Source organism: Polypterus senegalus, chromosome 15 (genome assembly GCF_016835505.1).
Source record: "Polypterus senegalus isolate Bchr_013 chromosome 15, ASM1683550v1, whole genome shotgun sequence".
Taxonomy (NCBI): Eukaryota; Metazoa; Chordata; class Cladistia; order Polypteriformes; family Polypteridae; genus Polypterus; species Polypterus senegalus.
In genome coordinates this window covers 19,930,537-19,949,086 of record NC_053168.1, presented here as the reverse complement: position 1 = coordinate 19,949,086, position 18,550 = coordinate 19,930,537, and the positions used below count along the sequence as shown (strand labels likewise).

The window sequence follows — 18,550 nt, the reverse complement described above, 5'->3', positions numbered from 1 at the left end:
TCTCATATAGCATTCAATGTGCAGGCTTTAGAACCTGGCTTCAAGTAGAGACTCCAATTCACCATTTTACACAATGATTTGGGATCACTGTTTTTGGGGGGAGAAAAAAAAATCACATTTAAACAAATCAAGTTATAAAAATATTGCTTATCAACAAAACTGCTGTGATTACCTGGATTTCTAAAGCGATGTCTAATAAGCAGAGAAACAGACCTTTAGGATTTTGCTAAATCCAAAAACCTGTCGCTACACAAATCCTTCTGTGATTTAACTGATATAATAAAATAGCATCAACCTTGTGTACAGATTTTTAAAGTTTTCCATTTAATTATTACAAGCATTTGAACACTTATAATGCACTTTATAGTACTGTAAATATACAAACATACAGGTAGCTGTAGAAAACTATTTTGGTTGACGTCTCACACCTGCATTTCAATAAGCTGCAACTGAAAGCTAGTTGTACTTGAAAAAACATTGTAAAGGTCTTTACGGTAATGCAGTTTAGTGGATATAAAAGCACAATTTTTAAGTTTTTCAGCATTGGGAATATATTTTCTTCCTTTATAATAAGATTAACGTTTGTTTCTGTGCATAATGCAGAAAAATTCAGTTTCACTTGTGATCTGATTATGCTAACATTTTGGTTATTTAAGTGGCTGCTTTCAATAAAGGAAAAAAAAAAAAAAAGCATGAAGGTGGCAAATGATAAATGAGTAGCAGCTGTGGTTTTCACATGGTGTGACTGAAATGTATGCAAATACCCATAATGTCTGAAATGAGCACTTTAATCACATCTGAATTGTTTGATTTGTAATTTTAACCTCTGAAACAAAAGGTTAAATCAAGGAAAACTGTGCCTTTGTCCCAAACATTATGGATGCCACTGTATGTCCATTAATGGATTAATGTGTTAATTTTGGGGGTTACTTGGATTTGTATTTTTGGCACAATTGACTATACTTTAGTTTACTGGTTTTACATAAACTTAAGTAAATGCTAAATTGGTAGCAGAATTAAAATCTGATACAAGGCAGCACAAACCTGGGTGCAGCTATAGATAGGCACAGCCTTCTTTCTTGGCAAAAAGATAATTTTATGTCATTAACTATTATTTTTCTCCAGTGAATTTCTCAGTGTTAGTGGCTGTATTTTAACAAAAAAAAATTACACAAGCTTCAAGGATGTGTAATTTTACTAGTAAAAAGCTGTTTATACTTATAAAATACCAGAATTTATGATTCAATATAAAAATGGAGCTAAACAGACTTAAGTTCACCAGCACTAAACCCTGACTTTCACACAGACCTGTTAGTACATTCAATTTCCTAATTTAGGGTTAGTAGTGATTTACTGTTTCAATCCTGTTCTCAAAATCCAAAAAAGAAGAGGTGAGACTTCAGTATAAGCCAACAGAGGGTGTCCCCTCTCCCTCAGACTGAAGTAAATTTGATACCACTACACATTTTTGCACTTTGTAGAACTCTAGGAAGAACTGCATGTACCTGCCGTGGTAATTTTAATGAAAACATGTAACAATCGCCCGATACGGGACGCAATTACTACACTTCACACCACACGAGGGGGAAGTGGACGATATTCAAAGGATAAAATAACATTAACAGTTTCGATCCTCTGCACCTCTTCTCCCCTTAAATATCTGGCAAAAAAAAAAAAAATCAGAAGGAAGTGGGACTGATAAATATATTGAAATTCAATTAATACCTTTACTTGCCCAATGCCCGAGTGCTCATTTGTGAACCCCTTTTCCCCAGATGTCCTCCCCAGCGGCCAAATCTTAACCCCCGTTTAGACACAGACAAAGAGGGGAAAAAAAAGAACTGATCTCAGAGAAAACAAAAAGAAAGATTTAACATAGTCCATAAACACGGCGATGAAACTTGCAGTACAGTTCCTACTGTAGGATGGAGTGAGGAAAATCAGTCCTCTGGCGAAAAAGGCTTCCCGGCTGGCTATCCTGAAGAAACTCAATTATGAGTCTGACTCACCAAACGAGAGCACCCAGAGAACACCAGCCCCTGGCCTCTTCTCGGGGATTTGTCGCACTGATTCAACTTCGGGGTGACCACCCACAACTAGCAGACATCCCTGGGTGAAGTCTGATCCTGGCAAGTCTTAAAGTGCAGATAGTCACTTCCTTGCCTTCTGTCTTTTCCTTTTTTCTCCCTCTCCTCAATTCGCCATTCCCCTTAAAAAGAAAAGTTTCCCGCCAAAACATACTTTCCCTGCTTGGTTGTTATAGTAACATGACACTGGCAACAGGGAGCTGGAATATTTACCGGGCAGGATCCTCCCAGCACTTGGTCGTCCACAAAAGTGCCTGAAGGGCTATTCATAGACACTCCCTCAGCCACATTATATAGTGACGGATAGTAGAAGGCCATCCCGCCTGACAAGTTATGTAGCCTTGCTACAGTTAGTTTCCTGATATTTTCTAATTTTACTTTCCATTGTTGTTAAAACCATTCAGTTCTGTCTCCAATAATGGTCTATAGCAAAAAAAACTATGCCTCATCATAGTACCTGACTTTTGGTTTTAAAAGTAGCTTCATTGTATCTCTGGTTGATAGAACGTCCACATTTTTTAAAATATATTTACTCAAAAACAAAAAAAAAATTGTTATTTTTGGAGTTCAAGTTCATTTTTACAATATACTACTCTGTATGTCTCCCCTAGCACCTAAGTTATTGGGCCATTAGGTACTTAAAAAAATGTGAAACAAAAGTCTTAAAACAAATATGTCAACTTCAAGCTGGCAAACACAATGGCTTGAGAAAATATGCATTTTTTTATTATTATTTTTTAATTAATATATACAGCTTCATTTAACATCACAAGTTACAGGTGGAAAAGAATAACAAAAAGAAAAAGTAACTGACTAATTCTTTATAGGCATAAAATTACACAGACTTTTGGTTACTTTGTTTTTTTGTGTTTATGCATAAAACCCCAGGTACTTTTTACTCCTAACAATGAATTCAATCCAGTCACTGACACTTTGTTTATTCAAATTTTGAAAATCTGTTGCTATTTCTGACAATTAACCCATTTACATCCCTAGCTTGGAGTACTGATAAGCAAAATTCACTAAACAGTACTAAATAAGGACAAGTTCATTCAAATCTTGCAAGTTACAGTACATAAATCATACAGAAAATGCAGAATAAGCCCCCACGTAACAGTCCCCCAGACCACCTTCTACCAAATATTGACAGAATTCAATCTGCTTTGACACAATGTAGCACTGAAGCTTTAGTCAATGCCTTAGTTACTTCTTGCATGGACTACAGTAATGGAATTCTAAACAGAGTCCTTCACAGATTAGAGCTCATTCAAAACTCTGCCAACCAGGATCATCAAGCACACCAAGCTAGCAGACCATATTACACCTGACCTTATTCGGCTCCTCACTTTTAAAGCTTTACATAAATTCGCCCTCAGTAACCTCTACCATTGACCTCCACCAATCTAATATTCCTAATCATTCTCTGCGATCATCATCTGTCGTATCTATTAACCTCAGTATTATTGGTGCTAGAGCCTTTCCCATTGCTGTACCCAAACTCTGGAACACTTTATTGTCTCACATAAAAAATCCATTACAAAAACCCAAAAACGTTTTAATGATTCACTTATTCTAACAGGCCTTTGCACTGTGAGCTAACTGTTCAATGTCAACATTTTTCAACCTGTAGGCCATGGCAGTATTGCAGGTGGGCTGTGTCCGACCCTGGACGAAACCCCATCCAACAATCCAATGATCTTGCTCAATTCACAACACTACAGATGGATCACAGCTGATCCTTGGCAACCACCCACACTTTGATGATCGTGCTCAATTCACCTAGAGGGACCACCCCATCATCCTCGCACAGATGACCCTGCTAAATTTACCCCCTACCCCAGTGGTTCACAAACACACAGGCGTGTGAAAAACCACAAAAGTTGGGAAATACGGTACTACATGATATTTACTGCTGTCCATTAATGCTTAGTTCATGTTGATTTCACTATTGATTAATGTTTACTTGTTGTAATGTCTACTAATTCTTTCCGAGTTTACTGTTGTTGTGCTACCATGGATATTACTAATGGTCTGTTTTAGTCCATGAAGTTAAATTGAGTGTCAAGAAAGGAGCCTTAAAAAATTTATTTTTAGAATATCACTTTTATTAAACCATATAAGGCTTTTTCAGTCTAAACTCAAATGGTACATCTTAATGTAAAAAACAGGCAGTTATGGTAAATCAGTAGAAAAATGACAAAGGTATCACTAATTGAGTTTATGTGAAAGGTCATTAAATACCAAACACTACAGGACAGTACAACGACAACAACAATACAAGATAGTATAAGGATATTTAAAACAGGCTACACACAAAGTTGAGATAGGGAATAAGGTTTTGTAGGCTGCAGGAAAGCACTAAACAAACTGTCGCTGTCTCTTGCACGCAACAAAAAGCCTCACCAAAAAAAAAAAAATTTTATATACATTTTTAGTTAATCTATATATACATTAAATAAGGAATTCAGTTATGGGTCAGAACGGTCTTTTTACTCTAAGCATAAAAGCAGCAATCAAATTAGTCCAACAGGACGAGGAGAAACAAAAAACCATTGGCAGAACATGCATAACAAGAACAGACAGCTGAAGCCTACCCTGGTTGCATGCTTCAGACATGACATGCAAACCAACCGTAGGTGAGACATTAGTCCATCACAGAGCACACATTATTACTCATGTTTTAGGATGCGAGATGGAAGCTGGAGAACCCAGGCAAAAACACATGCAGACATAGCAGTGCTCTCTCCAAGTATTTATTTTAGCCGAGTGGCATGAAGGTGTAGCAGTTATAAAACAAAAAAAAAATAAATTTTGTATTTGTAATCCATCAATTAATGAAAACATATTAATACTCGTAGCGATTACCAGGCTGAAAAATTATATACAAGTCTTGTCTGCAAACCTTTCCATAATCAAAAGCACATGGATATGGTCCCTCCAAAGAAATTCGCATTAGATTATTTAGCTCGATCTGACTCATGCAATTTCTCAATCAGATTTTTATTCTTTTTAGGGCAGAAAATCTCCTTTCACATTTAGTTGCTCTCCCTGGTATTACCAGTCCAACAGTAACTATGTTTGCTAAAATTGGAAAGACTCTTTCAGCTCAGATGTTGTTTCTAATTTTGGCAGTATTTGTCGTTTGATTTAGATTTTTGTATGGCTGCCCTTTAATCATTTTGATGCAACATCCGATTAATATTTAGTATACAGTAGGTGTAGTGTGAAACTGCAGGATTGCCATATTTAGAGTCTTAATCAAAAAGCATGTCAGCAGCCTCAGCACAGAAAAGTCCTGAAAGAAGGAAATCATTGACATATCAGGAAATGTTGCATCTGTATGTTTAATAAGTGTGCTTATATACTTATCATAATATATAGCCTTGAATGGAATAACATTAACAAGTGAATAATAAGGTCTGACTATTCAACTGCAAGATGTAGATGAATATTTTGAAAATGTCTTTCAATTCTGTTTTGTAGCTTTCAAGCTCTATTACTCTTGAGTTAACATCTTGCACTTGGCATGACCTACACAAGTTACAGAATAAAGGCAACACATCTGAAACCATCATTACTGACGCAACACATTTTTATGTTTTAATGTCTGCTTTAGAATGTCCTTCACCTGTTATTTTGTTCATTTGCTTTTTTTTTTTTTTTAAGCACAATTCTAACGCTCATTTTGCATTCTCTTAGAGACTGTACTGCAGAGCCACAAGATGGCCGTCTAGTGCAACAAGCCCTTTAAAGTTTAATCTGAGAAAATGTTCAGTATATTTTGGATCAGAATAAAAACAAGCAACTGTATTCTGATGGAGGAATCTTGAAAGAATAAAAACAGTTGTCTTAAAACGTCATTAAATTTCACCAACTAAGGCACTTCAGAAACAGTTTGGACATTAGCAAGGCCCAGTCGGTGGTTTACATAACATTTGACTGTAAGTCCATCTGTTCTCTCTTTGAACAGTTTTGCAACTCCATTTGTTTTCCCAATCAGAATGGCTGCCTCCTCAGGTCCTTGGCTAAATGGATTACAATTTTTAAACCTAGGCCTTCAAGAACCTCAATTAACGTATTGAAGTTTCAGCTTTGAAATCAATCATATTGCAAGTTGTTACAAAACCAACCCTAACTTCTTTATTTAGTTGACCAATATATTTAAAAGATTTCTGCAGTGAATGCTAAAACAACAAGTCACTTAAACAGTTTTTCTGACTAATCAGGCCTGAGCTTCTACTCAGTATCTATGTATACCTGCACACTACACTACCTGGACATTATAATCCTACTATCTCTTTGCTTTTTGTATTATCCTTGTATGATGCATCATATTTCATTATTTTGTATGTTATCTATTTATATTTATCATTTGCATTCTGTGTTGTCCTTGTATGCTGCACCAATACTATCTAGAAAAATTCCTAGTACACATTAGTGTATCTGGCCAATAAATTGAATTCTGATTTTCTTTTTTAAAATCACACTGAACAATGAAATAATCTTCAGAATGTGCACTTTTTAGTATTGCAGACAGGGTTGCCATGTCCCTAAAAAACTATAGCCCAAGAACAGCTTACCAGTATTGAATATGCCCTAAAAAATAGCAAAATACCTGAGGTAGACAAAAAGACACATCTGAAGGCAAGGGCTGGTGTAGGAGCAAGACGGTTTGATACCATTAAAGCCTTGGGGATGGGGGAACTTCATTCAAGAGGTATTTCAGTGTGATTGTATGGGTATATACCATAATACGATGGGGGTGGGAGTCACCCACGGAGATTTTACAGTGGTAAAGAACATACACGAGTGCAAGACGCATCAGAAGGAGTGTTAGATGGAAGAAAAACACAGCAAACATGTGGTGGAGGGGCAATGAAAAACAGCCAAAAATAATGTGTTGTTTTTAAAAAGTATAAGAACCAATGACAACAGATCTAATTTCTAATGTTAAAATAGCAAGCAATTCTTGTATTATTCTTTCTACAGCAACTGTGCTTTTTACCAATGTTTAAACTAGTAATGTAAGAAGTACCTCATATTTTGTTAATGAAAACAGATTTTAAAGCTCCCAGAAACTCTTCTCTTTGCAAATTATTCAAAAGAGAAACAGATTTTTCAATCTGCCTTATCTCAGTTTATTCCAGGATACATTTTACCTTTATAACAACTGCACAAATGTGCATTTTATTTTGTTCATGCTCAACAAGGCTTTCTATTCAAAGTCAACCAAGTCACTTCTTTTTCTTTGAGTCATCTCTAAGTATTTTATACAAATACCACACATCATTCCATTATTTTCACTAGTCAACCAAATTTTTTAAGCCAGTCTTGTGACCTGATAAGTGTCATTTTAATGCGTTTTTCATTTGAAAGAGACTGTGCAAAAGTCCTTAATCTGAAATTTGCTCCAGGAGCAGATGAACCAGCTAACACAGTGTCTCTGGTGGAAACCAACAATTCTGTCATAGATTTTGTAACTTCACCACTCTGCGTATATGTTTCATCTTTTTTAAAATAATTAAACAGTGTTACTATAAGAGTTAACTTTTTACTAATATTTTTAATTTCAAAAAACTTAAGCCATAATGAATACCTTTAATCACTGTAAAACCACCAGCGGTTCACTAGTTATAATTTTCAGCAATTCCACTTTCATAAGAATACTGATTTAGAGGTTCTGCTCTCTTCTTTTCCCACACAAGGACTATTCTGAACTTCTTTCTGTTCAGACCTTTCTGTACAATGTTGTGCAATCTGTGGCCCACATCTCTCTTTGCTCCTGCTTCCATATTCCTTTCCCAACACCAACAGGCAACTTTCCCTAGATTCTGTGCCAAATTTACATTTTTTTTTTGGTAATACATCTTTAAATGTAGAGCCCTCACTCCTCTGCCCTATAGCTTACACTAGTGTTGGATCTGGACTAAACTTTTGATATCGATATTAGTACCAAAATGGTTCTGAAGCAAATAATGGATAACTACATCTTACTCCAGGCTCCCTGCTAAGCCATTGTGTTGTACTACACACTGCTTCCCTTTTTAAACAGCCCTGAAGCCCACACTGCATTCAAGAAATGGGGTGGGGATTTGGGATATTCTCCCATGAAGTCCCGATTGTGTCGAACCTATCAATTTGTTCTCCCGTGAAGTCCAAATTACATTGAAGCAATTGGGTGATCATTGACATTTGCATTTATTGGATGATGTTAATTCTGGTACTATACGATTTTATATTCATTTTATCCATACTTTTCCAGTAACGGTATACCACACAACCCTACTTTTTAGCATCACAAAATGTTTTGCATGCCAGGCAGCTTTGTCCTTCCATTGCAATTTTGGATTCCAGAGTCGCCCACTTAGTCACTTTCTCCAAGCACGCTCCCTCAAGCCCTCCCTCAGCAACAGAAATGATTCACTCCGTTACCAATACCTTAATGATGAATCATTCTGAATGCTGGTGACTTCAATCAAGAAACAAACATCTATCAGCATGTTACATTCATGGACACTACAAGACCGACCCACTCTATCCAAATGTTGATGACTTTAAATATAAACCTGTTGTACAATCTGAGCAGGACAGACCTCATGTTACTTCCACCTATAACCTTGTTATTGACAGCAGCAACTCTCTACTATTCAAGCCAGTTGTTATGTGCTGGAGGGGAGTGATTGTTTATTTAAACATATGTAATAGATCTATATATCTCTCTCTATATATAGATAGATATATATATACTAGCAAAATACCCGCACTTCGCAGCGGAAAAGTAGTGTGTTAAAGAAGCAATAAAAAAGAAAAGGAAACATTTTAATAATAACGTAGCATGATTGACAATGTAATTGTTTTGTCATGAGTGTTGCTGGCATATATATATATATATATATATATATATATACACACACACACACACATACATATATATATACATATAGCAATACCCGCGCTTTGCAGCGGAGAAGTAGTGTGTTAAAGAAGTAATGAAAAAGAAAAGGAAACATTTTGAAAATAATGCAACATGATTGTCAATGTAATCGTTTTGTCAGTGTTATGAGTGTTGCTGTCATTCATATTATATATATATATATATATATATATCAAAATACATATACTGCCTTAAAATTTTATTACAGTACTGCCTTAAAATTAAACGAAAATTTTTAAACTGAGGGAAAATATACCAATAATTATTTGTTAAGGATCTCTTTGTATACCACGTTGTCAGGTCAGCCCTCCGGTTGTAATATGACCAAGTTGTGCACTGAGCTTACTCTTGAGCATTTAATGTACATTTGGCCATGTGAAAAGCAATATTGTTACAAATCTCACAGCTTGAGTTGCTGCTGTCATAATCGGTTTGAGTTTCATGGTTTGTTTCAAGGATGTTAGTATTTGCAGGACTTGTGTTAAAGTGACATTCGGCATCTGTCAAGCGTTGTAAGCATACAACCGGTTTCATCGATAACTTCACATCCAGCTTTTGAGAGTTTAAATATTCATAAACATCAAAGTGTCCACTAGTCAAATTGTCACCTGTGAATCTCAGTTGTTTAAGAGGCATTGTCGGTTCTCCAAAGGTGTAAAATATATTCGCGGGTGAAGGACTGTGCTTAGCATATTCATAAGTAAGGCTGCTGCGCTACTCAGCACACCTCCCATGTAATTGACTCCCTGCGCATATAAGGCCATTCTTCGCTACGGTGTGTTCATTCCTTTCCTTGCTTCACTAAGGAAGCAGCCTTCTCACAGCTTCTGCACTGTTTTATAAACAAACGACATATAAGAAAGTCCTTTTTCCTTGCTTCGCCAACGAAGCAGCCTTTTTATTTAATCCATGGGTTCTCCGCTGTTTTATTGTTCATTTATTACGATTGTTATACTTATTGTGTAGGTATTTTACACTTAGTTTACTGTTCAGGTACCCATTTTCTTTATTTAATCCGAGACTTTTCTGCTGTTGTTTTGTTCGTTTATTACGATTATAGTTATTTGATTCCCTTTCTTTGCCCGACTGCCTGCCCATATAAAGCGCTCCACAGTTTTTTTTTGAAGCAGCCTTTACACAGTTTATTCTCTGTGTTATAAACGAACGCCAAATAAGTCCATCCTTTCTCCTTGCTTTGCGGTTCTCTGTTTTATTGTTCGTTTATTACGATTATTATAGTTATTGTGTAGCTATTTTAGACTTAGTTTACTGTTCAAGTACCCATTTCCTTTATTTAATTCGCGGGTTCTCCACTATTTTTTTGTTCCTTTATTACGATTATAGTTATTTATTGATTCCCTTGTTTGGCTGACTGCCTGCCCATATAAGGCGCTCCGCTGTTTTTTTGTGAAGCAGCCTTTACAAAGCTTCTCCACTGTTTTATAAACAAACGCCATATAAGGCCGTCGTTTTTCCCTTTGCATCGCCAACTAAACAGTCTTTTTATTTAATCCACGGGTTCTCCGCTGTTTTATTGTTGGGAGCTCTTCCTTCTTTTCTATGTACTGTGGTCACAGTCAGTTCACGTGATTATGTGGGAGGCGTGATGATGTCACAGGCAGCTCCGCCCCCCACGGCCATACAGTATATGGTGAAAAACAGGTTCCAGTTATGACCACTACGCGTAGAATTTCGAAATGAAACCTGCCCAACTTTTGTAAGTATGCTGTAAGGAATGAGCCTGCAAAATTTCAGCCTTCTACCTACACGGGAAGTTGGAGAATTAGTGATGAGTGAGGACTTTGCCTTTTATTAGTATAGAGATATCTATCTCTCTCTCTCTCTCTATCTATATATATATATAGAGATAGAGATATAGAGATATATCTCCCTCTCCTCTCTAAATATATATCTATATATATCTCTATCTATCTATCTCTAGAGATAGATAGATAGATATCTATCTCTCTCTCTCTCTCTCTATCTATCTATATATATAGGCTTCTGTAAAATTTTAATTTCCCCTTGCGGACAAATAAAGTATCATCTATACAGACAGTAACTTAGAGATCTAAACTTGGTCTACTGTTATGAAGAAACAATACTAACCATTAAAACACTATTTTAGATTGTACTGTTACATTTATAAATGTACCAAGTTCAAGATACAAGTGTATAATCGATACAGTAAGACACCAACCTATTTAACAAAATTTCATCCAACTGAAGAAAAAATCTCTGTCCCCTACCAATTTCAGAAAGAAATATGACAAACATGCCTAATAAGAAGTGGCTCTTTATACCACAAACAGCTAAAAAAAAAAGGATGATTAAGTCCTAGCATGCTTATTTTAGGATGTTATTCATGAATTTTCACCAAATTTATGAATATTCTCAGTTTTAGGTAATAAAAGACTTCACACCACCCTAGACTGTCAACTTGCTGTGGTTATGGAGCTTGTGCACCTTAGGACTGCTCAAAGTCAAGTTGTGTTCCTGGTAAGGATGTCTTTGGCAAACATGTTTTAGCTGAAAGGTCAGATGAAGAATGCTTCATAATGACCCTCATGGCAATTGAAATTAGAAGACAGTATAGCCTGCCTAGGACAAGGTTACCAGGACCCACCCCTACAACCAGGTCTGGGGGTGGCATTCACTGGCAAGCATCTTGTTGTGTGACAAACCACTTAACCCAGCTGGCTCAGCCTGAAACCTTGATATGGAGCAGTCTTGTGGGCACACCACCTGCAAGACAAAGTGTGAGGGTCGGGTGCCAGTTTAGTAGCAGGCAGAGACAGGCAAGACCGTAATGAACCCTGGCAATTGAGATTCAGAACATTTCCACCTCCCACACCAGCTCAGGCTCCTTCCCCCATCAGGGAGGTAAAGTACCTGCTTGATATAGTCTGTATCACCTCCACACATAGCATGAGTCCTGGAACCAAAGTTCTTGACTGGAGATGATCTTTCTCCTACTATGGATGGACTCAAATACATGGCCGTCACAGAAAGTCTTATGAACCAATGAATCAAAATTTTAAATCTTCAATTCATCACACAGGGTGTTTGTATGCCGTTAAATTGATGAAAGGATTATTCCACAGTGTGTGACTCCAACTGTCAAACGCGGAGGAGAAAGTCTTTTGCTGGAGGCAGAGTTGGTGACTTGCACAGAGTGACTATCATACTAAATCAAAGAGGCTACCACAGCATTTTGGAGTACCACGCAATACCTTCTGGTCTGCGTCTAATAGGTTAGCACAGTCCCCAGACTTAAACCCCACTAAGTTAGTTTGGGATGAACTGGACAGAATGATTACAGGAAATCAACCTACAAGTGCAACACATTTATGGGAACTTCTTCAACAGTGCTGGGACGATCTTTCTTACCAATATTTGATTTCCCCTATAGAAAGAATGCCGTGTGTGTTTGGCTATTAAATCAGCAAAAGGTGGCTACTTTGATGAATCAAAAATTTCAATAAATTTTGTACACTTAATGACTCCTTGACTTTTTTTTGCCATTGTTTATTGTTCTATGCCTTGACTTCATGTTTATGTTACAATATTTCATGTTATGACTAGCTGTTCAGTAAGCATGTAATCCTCTGCAAATGTAGAAATAAGTCTTTAATTATTCCTAATGTAATGTATGTATGAGTTCAGTAACAAAAGCATATGCTTTGTGCATGCTTTAAAAGAGCATTGCTGGGATCACTAAATCAATCACACACAGACGCACACTCTCAGTAAAGAAACTGAATCTTTGCTGTCATCTCTGTAATGGACATGTTTCCACCAGTCATCGGGATTTTGAGATCAAATGAAAGTCTATAAGTATAACAACTAGAATGTCATGAAAGCAGTTCAACACGTACAACACACATCAGAAGTATTTGGAGCTGCTAAGATGCAGTCTTCAATTGCAAATTCAATTTATGAATGATGTAATTTTTGAGGTAAAAGTTATTTCTGGGTGAATTCATAGACATAAGTAATAGTACATACCGGATACCTTGAAATCAATATTTGAAAATAAAAAAAATAAAGCCTTTTTTAATATTTGTTATTAATCGGTTATTACTTCCCAAACCTACATAAACAAATGACTTGTGGATAATCTTAATTTGAAAAGTCATTTACAAAATGTGCTTTAGGAACCTGTTAATGCAAATTCCCTCAATAATGATGGCAATTACTGGTTCAACATGTACTAATATGATGATATTTGTATTCACTAGCAGTGAATGATTTTAATAATTGAAAAGTAATGCTCAATTGAGCGAGAGATGGGAACATGCACTGATACAGGGCATTGCCACATCCACCACACGACAAAACACCTGAATTAGAAAATTAGTCTATGTCCACATGTTAAAAGTAACCTATGGTAATAAAGTATATGTATCATTATTTATAAATCATGCACTAAATGCCTCCCATTTCTTGTTACATGAGATGAACTCCCTTGTTTATTAAAATTTAGAGCTTGTTACAAGTTGGGATTAATTAATTAAACCTTTGACTCTTACTTGCTCATTTTGACGATGTAAATAAGTGACTAGAATGTTAATATTAGCCTGAACTGTTACAAGTAATGGTTATAAATCTAAGGCAAGTTATGATTCTCCACACACTCTGTAATACACCAATAATTCAGTTATTAACAATGCTAACACCAACGCAAAACTTTGGTTGTGAGAAAGCTTTCAGGAAATGTGTTGAAGTATGGTAGACGGATTATTTCAGACCAAAAAAGCAGTTTATAAAAACCTGACAAAGATGGGAATCTGTAAACATTCAATTTATTTCAGTGAGATCACAGAAAAGCAATTATTTCCTACTATGTACCAAGAAAACCTAGACTAATGGAAGGCCATTTGAACACTTGTGCAAAAAATTTTATTACCATAGCAAGGCTTTACACATAAAAAAACAATGTCATCTATATGCACAGTTGTCAAGTATTTTCTCCAAAAAATGTCTTTCAACCACCATAGAAAAGGGTGAATCAGATACTGCTGGCACTTTATCTAAAATTTGCAAATTACAGATCAAACCTGTTGTGCGTTTTTAACGTTGAATTTTTAATACTTGCATTTCAAATGGATGCCCAACATAGTCTCTGCGGCAAGGAGCACTCTTAATCATAAACACTCCTGTACTTGCATCTCATGTGGTCAAATGATGTAGCACATAGGACTGTTACAAGCGAACGCTCCAAAACATTTTGAGAAGTCTGCTTCTGTAATCTTGAGGACAACAGTGATCAACACAAGCGGCAATGGCTTCATCTTGTGGATCTCTGGATCCCTATTTAAAGAAGCATGGGGCTCATACACACTAATTCAGACCCAACACAACAGAAACCTCTTATTTTGTCTACGTAGTGTTCTCCAAAACATACTGCTGCCTATACTTGTTTCTTCTCTCCCTTAGCAGAGTTACTGTGAATATTTCACGAATAAAGAACTTGAAGTCAGACACAGAAAAGCTATCTTCTCATACAATATGTCTTGTATGAAATATTGAAAAGAAAAATGTCCGTACTCATAGGCAGCGTTTCCCAACCTCAGTCCTGGGGGGACACTGTGGCTGCAGGTTTTTGTTCCAACCAGCTTCTGTTTTTAATTGGACTCCTGGGCTATTTTAGTGATGTGTTATTTCCCCAAGTTCTGAGGAATTTATATATATATATATATATTTTTTTATATATATATAAATAAATATATAAATGTACCAAGCAGTTATATGTGAATATTTTTTTTCTTTTTAACAATATTTTCATCTTGATTTTCATTCTAATTTTCGATCCATTATCCAACCTGCTATATCCTAACTACAGGGCCACGTGGGTCTGCTGGAGCCAATCCCAGCCAGCACAGTGCGCAAGGCTGGGCACCAGCCCACCTCAGGGCACACACACTCTCACACCCACACACCAAGCACACACCAGGGTCAATTTAGGATCGCCAATGCACCTAACCAGCATGTCTTTGGACTGTGGGAGGAAACCCATGCAAACACAGGGAGAACATGCAAACTCCAAGCAGGGAGGACCTGGGAAGTGAACCCAGGTCTCCTTACTGCAAGGCAGCAGCGCTACCCACTGCGCCACCTTCTACTTTTCCAGGTCTTTTAAATGTTTAATTAATTCATTATTTTCTAATTAGCGGGTCTGATGCTAAAGTAGTTGCAGCCTTTGATGATTCAGTGTTTGCCAGCGTGTCTTCTCTTCTTGTTTTTAATTGTCATTAATAAGTTACAATGAAGGGGAAAAACTGCACAGAGAAAGGGCAAAATATAATGAAACCAAAAAAAGAGTTAAGCATTTAAATCTATAGCAAAAGCAGAACTATTTCTAGATGTCTTATAAACATAAAATCATACTGTTGTGCTTTTCTGAAAGTAGAATAAAAGAAAAATAATCCCAGCTAATTAAAGGAGATCAGCATTATCAGGTGTTGTAACCGATTAGGAATCTGGTTGGAACAAAAACCTGCCACCACAGCAGGCCCGGAGGTCCAAGGCTGGGAAGCACTGCTCGTAGGTACGCGCACCTGTTTTGGGTATTGAATTTAGAACTCTAGTAAGCGGTCTGATTATCTGCCAATTTGGCTCATCAAAAGCATGCATAATAAAAATTCTTGACAAAGCAAATAAAAACAAAGTGTGAACTGATGACAAACAACAGAAACCAAAAAGTCTTGCAAAACTGTTGAGCAAATATTACCAAAGGAGGAAATGAGATTCTAATAGAAGGCAACAATTTCTGCCTCTAATAGGCATACAAATGGCCTATTTCGGCCTTCGATTTTTTAATTTTATACTACAGGAAATCACAACACAATGATACCTGATGTCTCTGAAAAATCAATGTTATTTATTATAATGCAAAGCTTTTACTTCAAAAAAAATACTTTGGCAGGTCACAAAAGAAAGACAGTATAAAGAAACACACAAGCCAATTATAGTAATTTCTACTATAATAAGAAACAATGAAACTGGGTGAAATGATATGGTTGAAACTAGACACTGATCAAGTATGAAATGCACATTATCGGAATGCCCTCTAAATATTATGCATGCTACTTTAATACAAAAATATAAATAAATATTTAAACTCACTTGAAAGTGAAAGAGGGTACACCACAGACACATTGTCTTTTATTCTTATGAGAATGTGTTCCTTCAATGTAAGTGGTGATACAGTATCTTGTACATCTTCTCCAACTCTTTGATAGCCAGTGTAATTTCCTAAGCTGTAGTGTGCTGGGCTGGTAGCATAATTTCAGTTAAGGCCCAGCAAATCAAAAAGCTGATTAAGAAGGCAGGCTCAGTTATGGGACACATTCTTGACCCAGTGATGGCGGCAGCAGCAGAAGGGAGAGCGAAGACAAAACTGAATGCCATTATGAACAATGCTGCACATCCTCTCTGTGAAACCAACACTGAGGACTGGCAATGGATTATTCGGCAGACGGGTGACAAGAAATGTGACTGGGGCTCCTTTATACCAAAAGAAATACGCCTTTCTGATGTCCCATTCTAACCACTCATTCATCATTAGCCAAGTCCGAAGTTTTCTTTTTCTTTTGTACCATTTTGTGAATATCTGATGGTTGGTTTTTGTTATTATTCAAGCTTCTGAAAAACACACAATTTTGCCTCTTAGGATTGATAAGCTACTATCTGTCTGATCACCAATGGTATGATGATATAAGTGGAACAAAGAAGCCTTATGATAAACTGACATAAGCGTTCCTTATGTTGCAAGTAATGCATGCTAAATGAATTCATTAGTAATTTAAATAAATAGTCAATTATTAAAAGATATGCAGTTCTGTGTTAGTAGTAAAATAAATCTGTATAACATTTTTAACACACGTGTAATATGATGGTTATATTCTTACCACAACCAAGAACATAGCCATTATTTTACAAATGTATTAAAGGTGTCACTATGAGTAATTACTTTTCGAGTTAAAGTTTTGCTAGAAAAGGATGAACAAAGAAATTAAAAGATGAACAAAAAAGGTTCACGAGTATAACACACGATTTTATTTTTGCAGTTTTCATGAAAAAAATTTGAATGTATACAAACATCCCAATAATTGTTACTAAAATGTATAAAACTTTGTGTCAACATGCAAATGAAACTGCAGCTTTAATGCAACGTGAGAATGGCTGGAAGTAATGCAACATGAAACACTCATTAAAAAATGTCTAATTTAAAACATTTTTTGTAAAAATTATCCGAGAATTTACATATTACTGAAAATGTTTTTACCATAACAGACTTAATAGACGTGGTCGAGTGTACACCTTTCAGCACAGTTAAATTTAAATTTGAAGCAGATCATTGCCAAACAGATCCGATTTAAATAGAAGAAAGCAATGGTTACCCGAACTAATGTGAATCGGAATTGGATTTATGCAACCACAAAAAAGACAGAATGATCACAATCAAAAATCAGGAAACTCCTTTCACACACTTACATTTCTTTAAGAAAAAAGTGTAATATCCTGTTAGGAAAAATTTTAATGTGGTTGCAACGAAAGCTGAAAATATAAGCAATCTAATTATATGAGTGAGGTGCTCCACTTAAAGCAAACATTGCCTAATTATGGGAAATCGTCGGTCAAGAAATTCTGCAATTTTTTAGAAGTGAAACTGTCGAGTTTAAGTATTGTAGATAAGCGTAGCTGAAACTTACAAAGATGCATTTCTCATCTTGACCCCATAAGTAAAAGGGAAAACGTCTTGTAATGATCCATGAAGAAAACGAGCCATCGAAAAATAAACCCGCGCAGTTAATCAACGTAAAAAGCTTCACTATGCAAACTTTCCAGGGTATACAAAAACCCTTGTTTTGTTATTTTTGTATTTTGGATGTTCCCCAATATTGCGTCGAAAAAGCATGTAGGGAGAGCAGCTTCACGCCGTATCCGACACGCGCTTCGGCCGCTGCCTTACCTTTTTTCAGCTCCCTGTTCCACACTGTGACGATGGTTTTCGAGTGTTTCCTGTGGTGAATTAACCAGAGCGATAACGTTTGAACGCTCTGTTGTGAACTACTAAGCTCCAATAGTTTCTTCTCTAGAGCCGTTTCTGAAAATGCTGACATGATTTTGTTTTCCTTCTTAGGGACGGTTCATCTATGATGCAGCAGAAAAACACATAAGGAAAAGGTTTTTCCCCCACCCCGAACATAAACTATAAAACCTGATCAGTTTTATTTGATCAAGGGCAACAGAACTGCCTTCTTGACCAACAAGTAACCAATACTGCAGAACGATGGTAACAAAAGCGGAATTGTGGGTGGTGAATGACGACATCACGTAGCGACAATTATTTGTGCGCGCTTATCAGTGACGTCAGTACTCCGCGCCATAAGTAAACTACTACTAACGATTATGTGTGTGTGTTGTACTATCGTGGGTAATTTGTCCAACATTTAGAACTATCTCAGTTTAGGTGTTACTTTTAATAATACAAAACACGTTTCATTTAAAATAATGCGATTAT

At 36.4% G+C, this 18,550-nt stretch overlaps 1 protein-coding gene across 4 annotated transcripts in view; it reads right to left on the bottom strand.

The window, feature by feature from the left end:
- LOC120515382 (regulation of nuclear pre-mRNA domain-containing protein 1A-like) overlaps positions 1 to 18,349 on the bottom strand; it is a 66,966-nt gene extending 48,617 nt beyond the window's left edge. For all 4 annotated transcript variants that reach the window (XM_039736318.1, XM_039736319.1, XM_039736320.1 and 1 more), the window contains exon 1: positions 17,999 to 18,349. In XM_039736318.1, the coding sequence (XP_039592252.1) occupies positions 17,999 to 18,149 (151 nt within the window). In that variant the 5' untranslated portion in view covers positions 18,150 to 18,349. The remainder of the gene's footprint in view (positions 1 to 17,998) is intronic.
- Between the last annotated feature and the right edge of the window lie 201 nt (positions 18,350 to 18,550).